We start from the raw sequence: 21,595 nt of genomic DNA on the forward strand, positions 1-21,595 counted from the left end.
AATTGTTTAGTTTCACAGCAAACTTTGGTTTAGAACTGCAGCTGAAATGCCTATTGTGTATCAATCGCTGGCTTCAAGGATTTTTTTTTTTTTTTAATTAGCAGGTTTTAATCCACTAGTTCAGAGAATAAATTGGTCATAGCCCCTGCCAACATGGAAGCATTTCCCGTTCCTGAATTCACAGAGCTTGTGCAAGCTTCACATAGTGTGGCCTTGCCATCAGGCTTAAGTGTGTATTTATCGCTGCAGGCAGAACAGGAGAAAAGCTTTAGCGCTGTACCTACCTATCCTTATGCCACACACAGAATGAAATATAAGAACAGGAAGAAAACTATAGGATGTGCAGTTTGGATAGCCTCAGTTCTTACCGCCAAAATTAGCACACGTTCGAATTTTTCAGATTGGCTGTCACATGATTTGGATAGCCAATAAGATCCCGCTTGGAGATCCGGGTAATACCGAACCGGCATTCTAGAGAAAACCAGCGAGCAATAACCCTTACAGTATAAGCTCTCTTCTCTCCAAACTCCACATCCCAGTGCACTCCCTGTCCTTGAAAGAAAGATCTGGAATGCTGGTTGGACACAGGAATCCCATCAGCCATAGACTGCTCTTCTGGACTCAGTTCTGTACTCAACCTTTAGAGAAGAGGAGCAGGAGTGAGTAGAATGAGCAATGTGCCTTGGCCTATACTGGCTTTAGGTAGACAAGCCTGCCGCCCGGCTTAGATGCGAGGCTCACCCAGTGTGCCTGCCCCCCCCCCCCCCTCCTGCCGTATGACAGCCCCTTCGTGAGAGGCAGTAGGAACCCTGTTACGTATGGGCAGAGGCTTGTACAGAAAGCACAGACCATTGACATGCACAAGGCAGGGGTGCAGAGTACTCGGACCCTTACTCTTTAGACTAATTAGGGAAGGGTCTTGAGCCCCAAAAAAATAAAATGAAAACAAAAAAACAGCTCCCTTGGGAAAATATTCTAACCGGAGTTGTTATGGGTAGTAGAGGGAAGGACTGGTTTCATTTTTTATTTAGTAAATGCCCAGCTCCAACAAGTGGAACATCTGTACCCAGTGTGAATACACTCCAGTGTCCCCTGCTAGATGATAGAGAATCCCCCCCCCCCCCCCCCCCCCCAAACATAGAAACACATTAATTTCTCTTATGTTGCATAGTCTGTAACATTGTATATATTAGTCAATATCTGTGCATAGCAAGTAGGGAAGCCAATCCCAGAGCATTTTTTTCAATCCCGGTTTCGGGACTGAAAAATGATTAATCCCAGGATTGATTGGCTTCACCAATTAAAATAATAATAATAAAAAAAAAAAAAACATCACACTGCACAAAGCCACACAGCCATGCATGGGAGAAGCCGGGCAGCATCGAAGCGAGTGCTCAGATACTGCCAGGCATTAGACTCTGCATGCGCAGTCTAATCCCAAAACCCCCGGGATTGGAAAGTCGAATTCCGGGATAGAAATCCGGGAATCCTGCGATTGGCCACCCCAATAGCGACTACACATAGAAGTGGTAGTACAGTATAAGTGTCATATTTCAGTAAGAATTGCTAACCAGACTGGCATGGCTGCTGCAGCTGTCACTTTGCGATTCTCAAGAGGGTGCTGTGATTTTTTTATTTTTAGAATATAAAACCATATAGAACATTTGTATCACAGATGTTACTTACTTAAGTCTATCCTCAAAGAAAACGTTGTCTAGTTTACGGTCCAACATAGGCTTCAGGTTACTCCAATAAAGAATATTGGGCAGCTCTGCTTCACTCTCTAAGTCCGAATCAATTTCACCATCAGAGTCACGGTCACCATCAGTATCCATTTTAATTTCAGATCCAATTGCAGCAGAAGTAGAAAGGCAGGTCTCACGTCCTCTGTAAACTAAGTACCCAATAAGAAATCCTACAAGGAAACAGTTTAAGAAAATAATACATTTGGTGTATCATAGCGAAAGTGTAGGCTATTGAAACGTTCATGTTGCTCTTCTAATTCTAGGACTGTGTTCTTTGAAAATGCTAATATAGGTTGAGTACCCCTTACCCGAAATGCTCGAGACCACAAGCATTTTGGGTAAGGGATTTTTGAATATTTTTCTTTTTTGTAATTACCTGGTCCCCCGGCTTTCACGGTGGCCTGCGGAATCCTCTTCAGCGGCATCTCCAGTCCCAGCGGATGCACTGGTGACATCACTGGCAGGCCCATGCAATGCATCCTTGGGACCGGGGATGCAGCTGAAGAGGATTCTGATTGCCGCCGTGGAATAGTAAGTAAAACAAAATATTCTGAAAAATAACGGTTTTCAGAATTTTTCAGTTTTTGAAATACATGGATAAGGGAGACTCAACCCGCACTGCATGCTGCAGGATCTTTACATGCTGCTACTGTACAGAATTACTATTGCAGATGTGCATATCAATCACGTGAGACTGATGTAGTGCTTACCTATCAAAAACAAGAGAACTGCACCAAGTATTTTAAAACACAAGCTTTTGCACCCATTGTTTATTTGTCTGTGCTGCACAAGATTGTCTCCCAGTGTCTGATCACCACACTCTTCGTCATCTGCCAATTTCATCTCTACTTGACTTCCATCTCCATCGGTCTGCGGTGTCAAACTGAAGCGAGTATATGTCAGAGGGACTCTACCAAACTAAAAAGCAGAAAAAAAAAAATTTATAACCATGTACACTATAAAGACCATTAAATAATGCAGTTCAGCTGCTACATTATGAAACAACTGCCACTGGGTTACTGCTGTGGAGTGGTTTTAAACCAGAGAGTCAAGTATTATTCACATAAAGGCAGTGAAACCCTGACCAGTCCAGGCCAAAAAAGAAAGCCAGACTGATTAATAACAGAGGTGCAATTGAAAAGCTGCAAGTAATATCTACAAATCTACTCAAGCACTAGCCCATTAGTAAGACCAACAATTGGCATGTTGAAGTGTTAAGGCCCCCATACACTATGCGATTTTGGGACGATTTCATCCGATTTCGGCACTTTGTGCCGATAATCGGGTGAAATCGGCCCAAAATCGTAGGTGTGTGATATCTGATCCGATCCGATGCGCGGTCCCGTGCGCATCGGACCGGATCAGGGAGGTCGGACGGTCTGTACATACAATCACGTCCGACCTCCCTGTATGCATATGCCTGCCACCTGACAGGCATATGCATGCAGACACCGGGGGAGCAGTGGGACGGGCAGCGGGTCCCTGAGCACCAGCGAGTGCTGCTGACTGACCTGGCCGGGCGGTGGTGGGCAGCGGCGTGTGCGGTGAGCGCTGCTGACCTGGCCGGGCAGTGTACTTACACATAGCAGCAGCGGCTATTATATTTTTAAAATACTTGTCAAATGACCGGCTGCTCTCTGATTGGCTGAGAGCTCTCCGGCCAATCAGAGAGCGGCCGGTCATTTGACAAGTATTTTAAAAATATAATAGCCGCCAGTGCGCTGCCCGTCCCCGCTGCTGCTATGTGTAAGTACACTGCCCGGCCAGGTCAGCAGCGCTCACCGCACCCGCCGCCCGCCCCCACCACCGCTGGCCGCCGCTGCCCGCCCCCACCACCGCTGCCCGCCCCCACTACTCCTCACCGCCCTGCAGCTCCCCGGGTTTTTTTTTTTACATGGGATAAATCGCATGCGATTTATCCCATGTAAAAAATGGCACATCAAGTGCCAAATTGTATGTGAGCCTCCCGGGGAGCTGCCGGGCGGCTCGCAGGTAAATTGGGTCCGACTTGTCCCTAGGACAAGTCGGCCTAATGTATGGGGGCCTTTACACCTGGGGTAGCCAACCCTAGTCCTCGAGAGCTACCAACAGTGCATGTTTTGCAGGTCTCCTCACAGAATCACAAGTGAGCTAATTAGCTCCATCTGTGTATCTTTTAAAATGTGTCAGTGATTAATGATTGCAGCAGCTAGGTTGTCTGGAAAATGTGCACTGTTGGTAGCTCTCGAGGGCTAGGGTTGGCTACCACTGTTACACTATAGGAAGTCAAGAACATCCAAACAGGACTGGATGACTGCCCATTAAAGAAGAATAAAAGTAAAAAAAAAAAAAAAAAAAAAAAAAAAAAAAAATCACAGCTGCACAACAACAATCTCACTACTACACTGAGCAGTATGTAACACCGTCCCAACATGGACCATACCCCATTTACACTACACCTTGAACCCAGGTTATTCTAAGGTCAACCCCATTTACACAGAACCCGGGTCTGACCTGTATGTTACTTAGACACTCCCTTGAGGTGGACCTCCACATACACATCTAAAATCAACAGGTTTTATGAATAACCTGGGTCTGAACCAAGGTTGAGATATTTACACTTCACTGTACACCGTAACCTGGCCCCTACTAGGGATGAATTCCAAGGTCATCCAACCTGTGCTATTTTAAAGGACCCTTTCACACTAAGGGGGGTTATGCAATCTGAGATCATGGCGGTCGATCCACACCGACAGCAGTGATCCTGGCCCGTTTGCGATCAGATCGACCGCAAAACAGACGGGATTCAATGTTCCGCCTGCTGATGGGCGCAAAGGGGACGTGGCCATGAAAACGGCCATGGATTGTCGATCTGCGGCCCGGATAACGAAAATCCACGGCAGTTATCAGCAGAACGGGCCAGACAGCTTCTGAAGTCTCAGCCATGATCCCACATCAATGCATTGAATAGGGAGCCGCCACTATTTCCCACGTCGGAAATAGCGGCGGCGCATACCCCCCTAAGCTGTTACTTGGTAAATCCAGCAATAACACAGGTTATTGATGCAGGTAGCATGACACATACTAGAAAGAAGAAAAAAACACCATCAGAAAGCAGGTTCTCGCAACTCAGGAAACTGTATTCGCTAACTATTGTCTTAGGCCAGTGTGTCACACATGTTCCCCATGAAACCCTAATAGTAGATATTTGCAAAAGGTGCAATTAATATTTCCTTTAAGTTTTTTGGTAATTGTTTCCTAGCACGGCGCCCATCGTATACCATAACACAAAATAAGGTATACGATGCGATGTTGTACAATAAAATATCGCCATACGATGCGATCGTATATACGATTTTTGATTGTACAAGCACCCTGATGGGTCCTTACAATGTGAAATGGCCCCCCATACTCAACGCCACCCCACGATCAACGCCAACACGAAGTGTGGCGAGCGCAGCAAGCCCGTGAGGGGCGGGGGTACACGTCCTCCGACCTTTTCATACCCCCACTATCCACATCGGCGTGGAGTTTATTTTAGATAGTGTGGCGAGCCCAACGAGCCCTAAGCGTGGCCCGCGGGGGGGCTGCGCAATACATGTAAAGTAATCCGTGTCCGCTCGCCACACTTCGGGCTCGGTGGCTCGCCACACTATCTAAAATAAACTCTACGCCGACGTGGATAGTGGGGGTATGAAACGGTCGGAGGACACCTACCGCCGTGCTTTGGGTTGGCGTTGATCGTGGGGGTGGCGTTGAGTATGGGGGGCCATTTAACATTGTATGGACCCATCAGGGTGGTTGTACAATAAAAAAAAATTGTATACCATCGCATGCGGCTATATGGCATGCGATCGCATAAGATGAAAAAATTGGGCGCCGTGCTAGGAAACAAGTACCGGGTTTTTTTTGTTTTGTTTTTGTGACAGCTGTATAAAGTTCTGTAGGTAGTAGGAACTATGCAAGAAAGAAGAGAAAGAGGTAGCGGTTGTACGGTTGGATGCACACCTTTACTGGTATAATTAGATAATTCATAATTTTTAATAAACTGGTAAAAATGTCCCGTGTTGTTTTTCTTTTATTAGTTGAAACTCAGGGGCATATCATGTTTTAGACAAGGTGAAATAGAGTTTAAAAAGGGGTTTACACATATAGACACAAAACATACATTTATTGTGTGGGGGCAAAAAGTTTGAGAATTCGTGCAATAGTGGTGTATTTAACAATACAGAACCTCTGTTATGCCGTAGAGTTTTTATTGGGAGATAGGCACTGGTTTCGTTAGCTGTGGTTGGTTTATTATAATACTTTTGAATAACTCTATTTATTGAACACAGCCCTCTGATTCACCTACCAGTGGTTTATTATATGACCACTGGTTCCTGATGCAGAGTCCAGGCTTCTCTTACCAAGCGGATGTGTGCTTTTTATAATTTTGGAGCTTACAGGACATACATTGTCATGTTACCAAGGTCACTTTATAATATACCGAATGTCCTCTTTTGGGGCTGGTATTTAGCAAGTTTTACAAGATTGGTTTAGTGATTTGCAAATACTTTATTCATAAAACCTGGTGCTTTGATTTGCCATGCACTGCTATTATATATTCTTGTTTTTTGGCACAAAGGCCAGGCTTTGAATGAATAGTGTGCTCCTGTTTGTAAATAGAACTTGAATAGTATATACAATGTTGCAATAGTTGAGGACAAAGTGTCTCTTGTTCTATCTAAGCCTGATATGTGTACAGAAGTATTATATATGCGGAATCAGGTAGAGATTCAAATATCCTTGCTTGGATTATTATCCCTACTGTCCCCTTACTGGGGATTTCTTGCTAGTTAGACCCAGGTCTAATGCTCTTTATTCTCACACACATCACAACTTAGAAAAACATTTTTTTCAATCCGATTTACACATAATCTTAGGTACAGCAATAACAGAGGTTCTGGGGGTTCAGGGGGAACTGACTGACACGTGTTTCACCTTACTAAGATAGAATTTGGGGAAAGCCCCAACAGCTGCATAGGTGCTGGTACCCCCGTCAGTGGCATAGACCACCCAATAGTGGCATCAGCCAAGCAACATCCAGTGAGAATAGGGCCTTCGATAAAGACTCAAAAGGCAGCTGTTCCTTCTCAATAAATCAGAATGAAAGGTTACTTTAAAAATCTATTAACTGACTGGTTATACATTTGCACTAAATTAGCAATATCAAGGTGGATGAAGGACTTACAAAATTTGTAACCGCAGACCGGGCACTTTCCATCTTCATTGAAACTGTATAAAAATCCCTACAATAAAAAAAAATAAAAAAAATTATTAATAGACTCCAGGTTACTGAAACATTAAGAAAACTTTTTAGGTCTCCAGCTAAAGTAATAGTTACAATATCTATGGATTTTACTTAAATGACCTGTTGAAAGGACTTAATTACCCTTCACCGGAGTGCTATATTAGGTCGACAATAGATACGTCAACAGGCACAATGTTGAAGCACAAATGGTCAATATGGGGTTTTTCCATGTTTGTATATTTGAGAGATAGACTCCAAAGTAGTGTACCCCTTTACTATCCACGTTTATTGGAAATGGAAAAACACAAAGTAAAAACACAACTCGTGTAAACTTATCCAGATCCCACCCTCCACAGACACTGGGTACATGACTTCACTGAACACTGGTCACTACAGTGACGCTGGACACTACTTCTGGGTTGTATTATAGGAGGAAGCAGGATGATTGGGACAAACATTGCACTCCTATAAATAGCAGCAATTTACATATAGAGGAAGACTTGTCGTTTATCAAGACTGTCAACTTTGATTTTGCATAAATGTGTAAAGCTGAAAGAAGGAAATTGTTGGTTAAAAGTAAAAAATATCCGATGAGAAATTTACACCTAACCCTTCAATCTACCACAATGAAACATTCTAAAAATGAACATATTTTGCAGTATTACAATAAAGTCAATAAATATATATCTGTCTCTCATAACAGACGATTACGTTTGGGATACAAGAGTTACAATTCAGCAATGCTATGGGATGTAGTCAAAATAACGACATTCATGGTATCAACAGTAAAGTTGATACTGGTGACAGACAACATGCAGGCAAGCACTGTTTGGGAAGATTAGGGTCAGACACTAGAAGGAGGGAGAGCAGACATATGCTGTACTTAGTGGATCGCTGGAGAATCAGAACTGGCCAAGAAGTAATGGTCAAAAAACTACTAGCACCCAGAAGACCTAGATAGAGCAGCTAAAACAGCCGGTAAGTCATCGCTGGGCCACCAGGACTAAATGTCAACATTCTTACACAGATATTAAATCACTGTCTACAGCAGAGGTTCCCAAACGCGGTCCTCAAGGCACCCCAACGGTTCAGGTATTAGGCATAACCATGGCTCAGCACAGATGGTTAAATCAGACTGACTGAGTTACTAAGTCACCTGTGGCCAAGCATGGATATACTTAATACCTGGACCTTTGGGGTGAATTGAGGACCGCGTTTGGGAACCTCTGGTCTACAGGATGAATGTTCCTACAGGATGAATGTTAACAGTCTCATGTTGGCATTATGACTCAACATTTCTTATACCCTTTTAACACCAACCCTGGACTAGTGCTGGTGTGAAAGGGTGAAGGTCCAAAATCCAGTGATGCCCTGGGATTTCAACCATGCTAGCAACCAGGGTTGGTCAAGGGACCTACCAGGGTTACTGGCTGGTATGAAAGATGCAGGGACATGTCTCTCCTTCCCGTGTTGCCTCCGCTGATTGGCTATGCAGGACAACTTCTTGTTGTTGTGGATTTCCAGAGATGCTTAGAGGCATCACACAGCATGCAGGAAGACACTGTGCAAGCTCTGTGGCACAACAGACTCCAGCAATGCTATTTTTCCCCTGAAAGCCTGCATTGCCAATCACACAGCGATCAGGAAGACACACTGCAAATTCTGTAGCACAAAAGACCCCCTATTTCACCCATGAAAGCCTGCAATGGCCCGCCCTCCCTAATACCCCTTTCACACCAGAATATGGTCCAGGAATCATGCCGGGCCATTCCCAGGTAAAGAACCTCATCTTTGTGGGCCTAAAAATTTTAATTTCTAATGGGTTCATCCCAGACTCTGGAATTGAGAAAGCCGCCCTGGAGCAGAGAAACGCATTTTCCATAAGGAGTCTGAGGTCCCGATACCCGGCCGCTTGTACCTGCACTGCCGCAAGTCACCCCAAACGGTAGTTGCTATACCTGCATGCCGGCGCTGTAACAGAATTTCTGGTCCGGCGGGGAAGCAACAGCAGCAGCCGAAGGGACACCCAGTCCAGCCGACTGATACACAAGCCTGGAACCTACTGTGAGGGTAAAGGAGGGGAGAGACGCCGGCTGTATTGAACGCCCTGCATGCATAGTTGAGCCATGCGAGCTCCTATGTGCAGGAATCCCTGTCCTCACACAGATTTAAGCGGCACAAGGACTAACCCCCAGAGGTAATATACATGCTTTTTATTTTGTGACATTTGAACTCTATACCGATTGGTCCACTGGGCATAACTAAATTGGATAAGCTGGATGCAGGACAATATACCAAAATTGCTTAGTCCAACGGGCTCTAAAGTGTAGAGCCTTAATAGAACTTTTTCAGCTGTCTAGCCCAATTGTGACAATTAAAATAAAGGGATCAATACTGCTGAATTAGCAGTCGGTACCATTTCCTATATTTTAAAAAAGGAGTAATTGTGCACAATTTCACTTCTGATAATTTTTATTGTTGTCTATTGTTTGTGGATTTATTGTATTAATAAATTGTATCTAATATTGTGTGTACCTTTGAGCGCCCCACATTTTCTTTCTCTTGTTTATTGTCCATATTCGGAGGTTGGCATTACTCCAGCTGGGTGGCTGCAAAGTAACAACACACTACAAGACTCCCTAGCACCAGAGACATTTGTTTTTTTATGCATCCGAGATTCAATATGAAAGTTGCCAACACGGGATGTCCCGGCTTCAAAAGCATGTGTAAATGGGGCCCAACACGGGAATAACCCTGGAATTTAATTCCCAGGTGTGAAAGCTATACAGATTTGTCAGGAAGTATTACAGAACCAGTAGAGCACTGGGAAACACCAGCTAGTATGAAGAGCACTTTATTAAAGCCTTCCATTAAGCGCAGCTGGAGCTGGGTCTCTAGTTTTAGGTGACAAATTATGGGTAAATACTATTCTAAAAGGCCTGATTGATGCAATGCAGTAGTGGTTGAAGCAATGATGTGGCTGAAAATTTAGTCTCAGCCAATAATGCAAAATAATCCTAATGCTGCAGCTGATGGGCTGTCTGAGGCACCCACCAGCTGCTGCTGTAATCTGCTTTGGTCGCACCATTGGACTTGCCAGCAATCCGATGGGTGCTCAAGTAGCCCAGCTGAATTTGACAGTCAGCGGAACATCCTTAGTAATCTGTGAGTTAAGGTGCACACACACTAGAAGATTTTTTTCAAACATTATGCAAGAGAACAACATTGTAGAAACCTTATTGTGTATATCTAATGTATACACACACACACACACACACACCATAATTTATCATCATCCGCACGGGTTGTCAGTGATGTGTACCCAGCTTTACTCAGATGCTGGGTCTTCAGACACAGTAGTGGATTACACAATACGCCTCCTGTTTTATTAGGATATTTTTTCACAACAACTGCTGTTGTTACTGCATCAGTCCCAGGTGTGCATCAATATAGGATGACCAGATCAAACAGCAGAGTATAAAGACTTTTCCGCTCTAGATCAACACTGCAATAGCTAAACTGAGAATCCTCATTGGAACATTCACCATTCTTCCCATCAAGAACAGCTGGAAGTGGCTTCTGCCAATACCTGGGTCAGGTGAATCTGGGATCTCCAACATGCTGCACTTTGCAGATTCCCCCACAGATCACGGCTGACTACACCCATTGGTGTACAGTAGAGAAATGCGGATCAGATCTATGGCTCACATTAGATGATCAGCAACAGTGCATTAGCCACAGCCCAAAAAGAGAATTCAGTTCCTTCCTTCTTGTAACTGTATAAGCTGGAATGTACTGTAGCTCATGTGATAACTCCCTTCTTACATTTCTTCCTCCAAAATGCTCTGTTGAAAACATAAGGACTAATAATTTGCTGTGAGCAGTAGTGCTGCCAGACACTGTTCTGCAGAAAAGCATGCTATATCCCATTTTAAAAAAGGAAACACATTAGTGGTGTGCGCCACTAATGTTATTCGAGCCCATCCTAAAACCCTTATAATGGGCTATGCAGCAAAAAGATGGCCAAAACCTTTATTTTAAATGCCATATTTAAGCTTAAGGGAGTGACTTTACTTGGCTTTTTTACCCAAAAAAAAGAGAGGGCGCATTACTAAAAATAGACTAGTGTGAGGACTATTGGGTAATTTTACTAGAAGGTGGCCCATACACTGCCGCAATGTTTTGCAGCAGTGTATGCCCATCCAATCCCCCTTGTCCGAGCGGCAGGATCATGCAATGTATCGCATGTAATCCCGTTCCCCGGCAGGGGGCCAAATCTGGAGATCATATGATATCTGGATCCGATGCGTATGAGGCCCGAGCATTGAATACCAGATCTGTCAGAATCGTATGGCTAAATCGGACCGATGTGTGGGGGCCTTAAGAAGGGAGTTCTATTGAAGTTGCATAGCAAACAGATTCCATCTATGCTCTTCAAGGAGGTGCCAAATAAATATTTAGAATCTCATCACTTGCGATGGGCAACATCCCACCTTCAACAGAACTCATTATTTTACCCATCTCCAATAAACATATTGAAAAGTTCATCCTACCTATTAGTCTGCCCTACAGACAATCAAAATCAGGATGCAATACCCCTTCCATGAAAAGTGAAGCCTTCAGTATTACTAGCCATGCCTGATCCCAAGCAGAGTTAACCCTGAAGGTTACAGATCTAAAAAAGGGAGTTACAATCATGCTTTATATATACACTTGACAAGTGAGACCACCGCCTATTCCTATCTTTATATTTTCAAAATGTACAAAAATATATATTATTAAATTACAGGAAAAATAAGTTGTTTTAATAAAAAAAAAAAAAAATCAGCCAAGCATAGGACAGTTTTCAAAGTGCCACCTTTTCGCTCTTGACAATTGTTCGGAGAGTGGTAGCACCATATTACTCACTGTAAGTAAGAACAGAAATTGGATAGAAAAAAAAAAATAAATAGTATTCAGGGAATGATTCAGACTTGCTCGTTAGGCAGCGTAAATACGCCCCCCCCCCCCCACCCCCACCCACGCATTCCCTGAATCCCGTGCAACATTTCTACGGATGTAGATCAGGAGATCCAACAGTTATCTGACTGGTTGGTAGGACATTTGACAAGCATGCTCCCTATCCCAACAGATCCATTCACCTGATCCTGTTTAGGGCAAATGGTTTTGATTTAATACTGGCTCCTGATTTAATAGCTACCACAGTCAGGCATGGCCAGACGCAGATGAATCCCGGCACTGTTCATTGATGTGTCGGGACCTGTAAAGAGGCTGCGGGCCTGAATCCTGGAGTATCCATTACCACAGAGCACGGCAGGGGTGCAGGCTTCCACTGGGTGAGAATAATTAGATAGGTTAACAAGGTTTAAAAGGTCATTGAGGTTTTTCTCAATTTGGTGTCAAGGTCTACATCAGGCATGTCCAACATTGGCCCTCCAGATGTTGTGAAACCCCCAATTAATGGTCTACATGAACCCCCAATTAATGAAATGCAAAACCTCGCTTCACTAGCCATGCTTCAGGTTATTATATTCTCCCTCTATGCTGACATGGATGGAAAAGTAAGAAAAAAGCCAGCATAAAAAAAAAAAAAAATAAGTTTACCTTTTTCATGTTGATCCTTTTGGGGTAGACCTACTGACTGTATCTCATACCCCTTTCACACCAGAAATGCAGGGACAAACCCATGAATTCAGTTCCCAGGACGGGACCCTTTCACACCAGAAATGTCCCTGCATTTTCTGGTATGTGAAGGGGGCCGTCAGGAGGTGGTCAGTCGGCGGGATGGCAGCGGAGGTGGTAAGAATACCCACCCTGGTTGCTGGTCCTCCACACAGGCCAGGGATCCACACAGGCAGCAGCGCAAATGACGGGACAGGCGGCGGACAGCACACTGAGGACCGGCAACCCGGGTAAGTATACCCTACACCGTTCACACCAGCCAGGTCCCCGGGAACAACCCTGCTACCTAGCAGGGTTGGGTTGCCGGCAAATTAGGCTGGTAATTTGTCCCGGGTACCTTTCACACCAGCGGTAGTACCGGGGTTTTCCCAGACTCAACCCGGGAATTTAGGCTGGTGTGAAAGGGGTATTAGTGATGGCTAACCTTGACACTCCAGCTGTTGTCAAGTTACACATCCCAGCATGCCCTGCATCAGTTTTAGCATTGCCAAATAGTAAACTATAGCAGGGCATGCTGGGATGTATAGTTCAACAGCTGGAGTGTCAAGGTTAGCGCTCACTGGTCTATCTAGACACTGTAGATCTATCAACTGGAACCAGATTCTACCACTGGCCCATGGGCACAATTTTAAAAAGTGGAGCTGTGATTAGCGCATAGCTTCATTTTTAAGGTTCAAGATAGCAGTGGCAAGCCAATTGTGATGTACCACACCATTGCTACACCCCCTTGGGCTGGCTAACATTAGGGAGGAGCAGGCAAAAGGTCCCAAAGAACAAAGATAATGGTAATACTCTGTGACAACAATTACTGTGTAAAGGCAGTCGCCCACCAAGTGAAGGTGCTACTTAATAAATTAGGTAAGCAGATTTGGTTGGACTTCTGAGCAATTTCATGTGACCATGCTGTCCTGCTCCATCTCACAGGCTATCAAGAGACATATCAGGCATGAGCCAAAAAAAATTCGATTTGTAGGTTTTCTTATAAAAAAAAAATAAAAAAAAGGATATATATTTTATATGCACACACACACACACACACACACACAATTGCTTATAACATTTATTCATAAGCAATGGAATTTAAGATGTTCAAGGAGAGTACATTTTCTACAGAATTAGGATATGCACAGCCCTTAGTGCAGTGGGTCCCAAACTTTTTCGAATCACGGCAGTGGGTCCCAAACTTTTTCGAATCACGGCACCCTTGAAATACAGAAAGTTTTGTGTGACACCCCTAGGCAAAAAGTTGTGTACTTTAGAAGAAAATATAAAATATAGTTTTTATAGGTTATCCTTATCAGTTTTGTGGTGAGGGACTGGATTTGCTTCTGTTTGTCCACATATTTTAGGGTAGGAAGCCACAAACCCTGTTTTTGCCTATTACATTGACCATTAATATGAATTAATCATGGACCACCAACCCAGGGCACCCCAGGGTTTCACAGCACACAGTTTGGGAACCACTGTCTTAGTGATTGAACTGTTCAACTCCTATAGTGTGTAGACTTGCAAGAGTTGCAAGAGGGGTCCTCTTAAGGCTATATTCAGACAAAGTTGTGGGAATTCCACACTGTGAGGCACCATGTGGAATCAGAGGTATAAATGATTCTTCCACATCTTATTTTCCCTGTGATTCCATTATTCTGACTCCTCAGCATGTTCAGCAAATACAAAGATTTGGTAATGGTTTAGTTGCACGGCGGCACTTCCCTGCAGATTGCATCGTATGCAATCTAGCACACCCCCACTATCCATGTAACCCCGAAGCGTGGCGAGCGCAGTGAGGGGATGCGGTAAGTGTCCTCCCGACCTGTTCATACCCCCACTATCCATGTCATCTGAGTTAATTCCATAAAGTGTGGCGAGCGCAGCGAGCCACCGAGGCTGAAGCGTGGTGAGTGGACGCAGAAAACGAGCCCGAAGCGTGGCGAGCGCAGGGAGGGGACATGAATTACTCAATGTGTATTCCGCGGTCCCTCGCCACACTTCGGGCTTGTTTTAAGCAAACCCTCCTGGGGCGGCTGTGCTTGCCACGCTTTGGGCTTGGTGGCTCGCTACACTTTATAAAATCAACTCGATGTGGATAGTGGTCAGGAGTATACTTACCACATCCCCTTGCGGGGCACACTACGCTCACCACTCTTCGGGCTGATGTGGGGGGTGTTAAATCACATTGAAGATTGAGTCGTATGCAAATATAGCCTGCAATTTGCATACGATTTACATGCAATCTGCTGGAAAGTGCCGCCGAGAAACTAAACTAAGATTTTTTTTTTTTAAATGTTGGTTAGCTAGTGTTCAATATCTTAATTTATTCGAAAATAAATGGTGGAGTAAAACGTTTGCGTATCACGAGCTGGGTATGCCCAACTAGACCATATTGTGAACACTACCACTCAGAAGCCCCTTTGAGCGATATTCTGAATATCACCGAGTGTATGGGGCTTATTTTATTACTGTTCTGAATAGGCTGATGCTATGTAAGTTATTAACATTTTTTGTGGTAAGAATGTGCATTGGTTACAAGCATCATGTACTAATGTAGTATAGTCATGTATTCAAAGTATGAGGATATAATATAGCAGTAGAACAGGTACTTCCCTGTCGCTAATGTTGGGCAACAATCCATAACTTGGCACACCTTTATGCTAGTCAACAAGAAAAATGGGATAGTCACTAGGTCTACAAGCATTGAGTCTACATACATTAAGGTCACCAATCAAAAGGTCAACATGGGGTAGTTCATATTTTTTGAGCAGACAGGAAGTATTTTCATGCCCTTCCATCCACTAGGGTGTGGTGGGAGAATAAAATAGTGTGCAGAGCGTAGAGAAGCACTGTGCCCGAAGCATGGCAAGTGTAGAGAGCCATCCGAGGGGACGCGGTGCTACGTTTCAGTGTCCATGTTGACTATGTCAAAAGTCAGGAATTTTTTCTTTTTAAAACCCCATGTTGACCCAATGACCCTGTCGGCAGTCCTACCAACAAGCTGTCTACCCAATGATCCATACCCAGAAGAATTATGTACTGGGCTCTTACCGATTTACCTGCCCAAATTGGACACTAATGGTACGTGAACATTTGAGCAAAAGTACTGTTTTATGTATTGCATACACAATGGACAAGCAGCTGCACTAATGAAGGACACAGGTACCTTTCAAATGGTTCAATGTTTGACAAGTTTGTTATATAAAATGAACCACTGAAGGCTTTGAGAGGTACCCGTGAGTGGCACCAACTGGCCTTTATTTAATCATATTTGGCACCACCTGTAAAACGGTTACCTTTACTGCATTGAGTGCAGGGATTATGAATATAGATTGAAATAAATCAAACCCTGCAAGTTTAACATTTTTTAATCAAGCTATGCATGCATACACATCGAGTAGAGAGAGCGAGAGCCACAGCCATACCATAGCTTTAATAATGGAATATGCTTCCAAAAAGCTGAGCAAATACATTGTGAACTTGGTGGGTAGCATGTGAAGGACAAGGGGTGTGTTATGTGATCATGTCAGCAAAGGAGCAGGACTAGCCTGAAGGACATCAGGACTGGCACAAAGCAGAAGATAAGGTGTGCAAAAACAAAACAAAAAAGGGCATTTGTTAATACTGTATAAAATGCCTGTGTGAAGCATACTAAATCATTGTACTACATAAAAAAGCCTGAGATCAGGCACACAACCATAAGAAATGTGATTAGGTGCACACAGCAGCAGCCCCATGGCAGAGCACACATACACACACACACAGCACAGGCCTGTTATAGTCTGAATTCCAAGAATCACATGAAGGTCACATTTTATAGCAGATTGCATTGTACAGTTGTGAGGGATAAGCCGATTAGCAGACTCCTAGCCGCTCATAGGGGTGTACCAGAGGCTGCGCGTCCCCAAAGTAGCAGCAACTACAACTTTCCTGTCATTTTCCCCAGAATACCTGACAGTCACCTCCGACAGCCCTGTCGTACTCACTCCCCCGCCCTCATCTAACCTTGTACAAGGAGCAGTAGCGTGGCCCTATGCTTTATATGGCGCGGAGGTGTGCGGTGCATGCGGGGAGCAGCGGCAGGAGGCACAGGATGGAGGCGGCCAGGAGCCGGGTAGTCGCTGGCGGCCATGCACACTGTACGTCACCCGGCGGCGGCGTCACCACAACCCGCTGCCCGTCACACACATGGCGACCTTACCTACTACACGCCCTGGGCTGCGGCAGCGCACGCTGCCATTGTCCCCACCCTCGTGTGTCCGGGCACCGCAGCGCTACACACATGCGATCAGTCACAGGGGATCGCCTAGACAACGGGACAGGCTGCTGGCTGCGGAGAATGAATGGGAAGCGCAGCGGGTGACATCATACATACACACGGACAGAGCCTGGTCGCTCACCCGCAGCATGGGAGACGCGCAGCCACGTGCCGGCACACTCACCTTCCGTCCTGTCCTCTATGATCTGGCAGGATTCAGGAACTAATTGCTGGCAGCGCGGCTGATTATACCGCCCCTGATCACGTACACCACTGCGGGCCCGCCCCGGATACGGCAGCAGCATGTAATGGGTTGGGATGGGACGCTCCCCTCTTCTCCTCCTCCTCCCTTAACCGGAGTGTACTGCTGTCACATTCAATCAATGTGTACCTTGCCCGAGGTGACGCAGGGACAAGGCTGTATCAGTGTGGTGGGTCTGATGATTCTGACGCTGCAGCGTTTATTGCCTGCCGCCGGTCTGAAGGCACCGTGTACAGGCTTGGGGAGAGATAAGGTTGCAGCGAATCGGCTCATAACTGACATGCTACAGGCTGTGTTTGCAAAAATGGCTGGTCATTTATCTCTTTCCACTTTATCACTCTCCAAGGCTTAGTACCTCTGAACCTAAAATAATACTACAAACTCCTTCCCTGGTGTACAATATGGGTATGATATATTAGATCTCTAGGTCTACAGTCATATGGTCGGCGGGGTCAAAAGGTCGACTTTAAAATGGTTGACGGGGTCAAAAGGTCGACAATAACATTGTCGACAGGGTCAAGAGGTTGACATTCAAAAGGTGGATATGGAAAAGGTCAACATGAGTTTTTCATTTTTTTGGTGTCTATGTCGACATAGGTCGGCATGGACACGTCTAAGTGTAACGCGTCCCCTCGCATGGCTCACTGCGCTCGGCACATTATTATATTTTCCCTCCATGCTGTAGTGGATGGTATGAATACCGCCTCTCAGCACATGTTGGCTCAAAATGTTATTAAAAAAAGTAACGTCGACATTTTCCATGTCGACAAAAAATATGTTGCCGTTACAGCTTACCACCTGAGAGGAGAACAGAAAGCAGCGCCGGACCTTCCCCGACCCCCTCCAGCGCCTTCACCACTGCGTTCCCACTGAGACTAGGCAAGCTGACTGCAGCTCGGTGGCTAAGACCAGTTAGTGACACCTCCCTAGAGACCTCACGCTGTGTCTTCACTCAGCAATGGGTGGTTGGCATCTAGCAAAGGTAGGAGATCCTGGAGACGCAGAAGCAACAGGGTGGCGGCTGGGGCAGCATGGAGCACTGCATCTTAGGGCCGAGTCCATACCGAGCAACAAAGCTGGTGAAAAGGGCTGAGGGGCACTGCAGAAATACTCAGTATCTATCTATGTAACCATAGATACTCATCGTTACCATGCACACTGTTGGCAGTCACGTAACAGCGTTGTATGTATGTAAGCTGCACAGTACTAACAAATAATTAACAGGTTAAGGGGCTGTAAATTTGGTTATGCCCCTTTTGTAATGTAGCCACTCCCCCTCATGTCATATGGACACACCCCTGACCACGACCATTTTCGGCATGCGGCACAGTATCGCTAAAACATTTTTTCTACTAGCACCACTGACCTTTTGTCCCTGTCGACCTTTTGATCCTGTCGACCCTTTGATGCTGTCGACCTTTTGACCCGTCGACCAATAGTGGTGACTGTCGACCTAGAGTCAATCTATCATTTTTTTTTTTTACTACCGGGCTGCCCTGAATTAGTCCAGCTGTGCTGCCCAGTGTCCCGTTTCAGTCCAGGGGAGCTGCGTCTATTTTTTTATTGAAATAAAAAGTTGTCCAGTCCAGGGGTGCCCGCATGTGTGCCGTATAATTCCATGTGTGCTGTATCAGGTCAGGGGTGCCCGCATGTATGTTGCAAAATTCCTGGGGTGAGCCAAGTGTGTCATATAATTCATGCATACCTCCCAACCTTTTCATTTGATGAATAGGGACACTCGCGCGGAAGGTGGCATGGCGTGTGCAAATGAGGGCGTGACTTATGCATATTAGGCCGCGCCCCCCGTTTTCACCCACTGCGCCGCTGAATAGATGCTGTGCATGCAATTCATGGGGTGCTGCCAAGTGTGTTGTATTAGTCCAGGGGTGATCCTAAGTGTTCCGTATCAGTCCAGGGGCGATCCTACGTGTTCAGTATCAGTCCAGGGGTGATGCTAAGTGTGCCGTATCAGTTCAGGGGTGCTATTAAGTGTGCCGAATCAGTCGTGTTTGTGCCGCTTATCATAGTCATCCAGCTACCTTGCTGCAACCTTTTCGGCCTAAAAACAATATTGTGAGGTGTGAGGTATTCAGAATAGACTGGAAATGAGTGGAAATGAATGTTATTGAGGTTAACAATAGCATAAGAGCAAAAAAAACCTGAAATCATGCGATTTTAGCAGGTTTCACTCTAAATCACAAAATTACTTTTTTTTTAAAAGCTATAAACCCCGCACCCACCGCCCAGGGGTGCGGGGATAGCCCGAGTGGGGAATAGCCTGCCTGGGGTGCCCTTGAGAGGATGGACCCCTTTATATGGGGGTCCGCATCGCCTCAAGAACTCTCGGCCTGGGCTGACTAATTAGGGTGGGTAATGCTTTGGCCATGGGACCCCGCCAAGCATGTCCCCTGGTTATGGCATTACACCCCCTGCTAGTGGAGCTTGTTCCCTAAAATATGGGGGATCCATACTCATTTTGGGAACCAGGGCTAGCTCAAGAGTCCGTTGCTGGTCCTTAAAATATGGGGAGCCCCCACTCACTTTGTCCCCCATATTTTGGGAACCAGGGCCGGCTCCAAAAGTTTAGTGCTGATTACTCTTTTTATTTTTGCCAAAACTGCATTCTACTAAAATGCAATGTGTGGACACATAAAGCACAGATGACAGTGACATCTACATTCCATCACATATCAAAAGCCTAGTTAAAACCAACTCTAATTTTGCCCCAACCCCCCCATCAACAAATCTGGTAATTGAAGCATACACTATGGTCCTGAATAATATTGAAGGGACCAATATTAAAATCAATTATAACATTACAAAAGGTGGAAGCATTGCTGTTAGGAGTGGTGGTGTGGTGACCCAGTTGCTGATGCCCAGCAGTCCTTTCTACCTCCTGCAAACTAAGGCTTCACCTTTAACACCCAGGTTTGAAGGGGTCAATTAGGATTACCCCAACTCCGGTGCCGCCAGGTCTTATCAGGGGACAAGGCTGCTGTGGGAGGCTAGGCACTGCAAAAGGAGGGTCTGAAGGAGCTGACCACACACCAACCCCAATACATGATTTGGTACAGAACCACGGGTGCAACAATGCTCAAGTTCTAAAATAAGATACACAAATCCCTAAAATATAGGAGGTGCAACAATGCACAGGATCTTTACTGATATACACAATATCCCTTAATGCACAGAGATGACATAACCCAAAATATAGAGATAAGGGAGAAGAACTAACCTTATCTGATGCAGGTGGAACAAGCAGCCAGAGAATCTCCAGAGCTGGCAGCGAACACACTGAGCACACTGTGACTGGACACACTATAACCGGCGCCTTTGGGAAGTCTGAGCCGTGTTTTAATCAAAAAGCCCACCCCATCAACTGAGACCTCTGTCTGCGTCCCCGCCACCGTACTGAACCTGGAAATTCGGGATGTTGCCCAGCAACGTCCCCGACACTTCCGCCCTGCTTCCCGGCAGATGCTGGAAGTATATGGCCGCCATGGACCCCCGTCACTGGAGCTCCTGTTCAACCACCCATCTTAGGATGCTGGGACAGACCCGCTGCTCAGAAACAGTCCAGCCTCCCCTTGAGGAGGGGTCGACTAACCCCTGACCAGGCTTCTCTGGAAATTCTTGAAATTTGACCATTTCTGAATTCAAGATTTTGTCAATGTTAACTTCTGTATGGCCTTGTACCATGACCGGAGCCGGCCTCCTAAACTTAGGTTGGGATGCAGGTATAAGAAATGAACAGTGAAATGTGTTATACATTTTTTGTGTTTTCGGAAGTTGAAAATCCACCGTATTAATTTGTTTCATGATCCTGAATGGACCAATAAACCAGGGACCCAATTTCTGAGAGAGTTGTCGGAGCTTAATATTTTTAGTGGACAACCATACCAAGTACCCTGTCCTCAGACTACGTATTCTCCTATGGTGGTCCGAGAAACATTTTGCACCAGCGGCCGCAGAGAAAAGAGCCCCGTGGACCCTTGCCCAAATTCTTCACTTCCCTGTCAAAGAAAGGAGACTTCTAAGTAGCAGCATGCCAGACATTATTGCAAGAGAACTCGGCCAATAGTAAATTTTCCACCAAGTCATTCTGGAAGTTTTATACATAACAACGTAAAAATTGTTCAAGAGTTTGATTGACCCGTTCAATCTGTCCATTGGATTGCAGATGATAACCCAAATAAGGAATCAATTTAGTATCCAATGCTGCACAAACTGATCACCAGAATTTAGCTAAAAACTGGACACCTCTGGACAAGACAATGTACTACGGCAACCCCTGGAGATGAAAAATGTGTAAAATAAATAAAGCTGCAAACTTCTGAGAGAGATGAAATGGGTCATTTTGCTAATCTACCACAACCCAAAATGGTATC

General features: G+C 45.2%; 1 protein-coding gene across 5 annotated transcripts in view; it reads right to left on the minus strand.

Moving 5' to 3' along the window:
• The window catches only part of TFRC (transferrin receptor), a 34,358-nt gene extending 17,086 nt beyond the window's left edge, over positions 1–17,272 (minus strand). For 2 of the 5 annotated variants that reach the window (XM_083177502.1, XM_083177501.1), the window contains exons 1-4: positions 16,889–16,909; positions 6,958–7,015; positions 2,456–2,663; positions 1,687–1,915 (exon numbers count right to left, since the gene is read on the minus strand). In XM_083177502.1, the coding sequence (XP_083033628.1) occupies positions 1,687–1,915; positions 2,456–2,663; positions 6,958–6,996 (476 nt within the window). In that variant the 5' untranslated portion in view covers positions 6,997–7,015; positions 16,889–16,909. Of the gene's footprint in view, positions 1–1,686; positions 1,916–2,455; positions 2,664–6,957; positions 7,016–16,692; positions 16,805–16,888; positions 16,910–17,087; positions 17,110–17,129 lie in introns of those variants that run through there. The other 3 variants (XM_083177503.1, XM_083177505.1, XM_083177504.1) reach the window with 3 other exon arrangements.
• Positions 17,273–21,595: the final 4,323 nt, after the last annotated feature.

The sequence above is a fragment of the Crinia signifera genome, chromosome 3 (assembly GCF_055691185.1).
Source record: "Crinia signifera chromosome 3, ASM5569118v1, whole genome shotgun sequence".
Classification (NCBI taxonomy): Eukaryota; Metazoa; Chordata; class Amphibia; order Anura; family Myobatrachidae; genus Crinia; species Crinia signifera.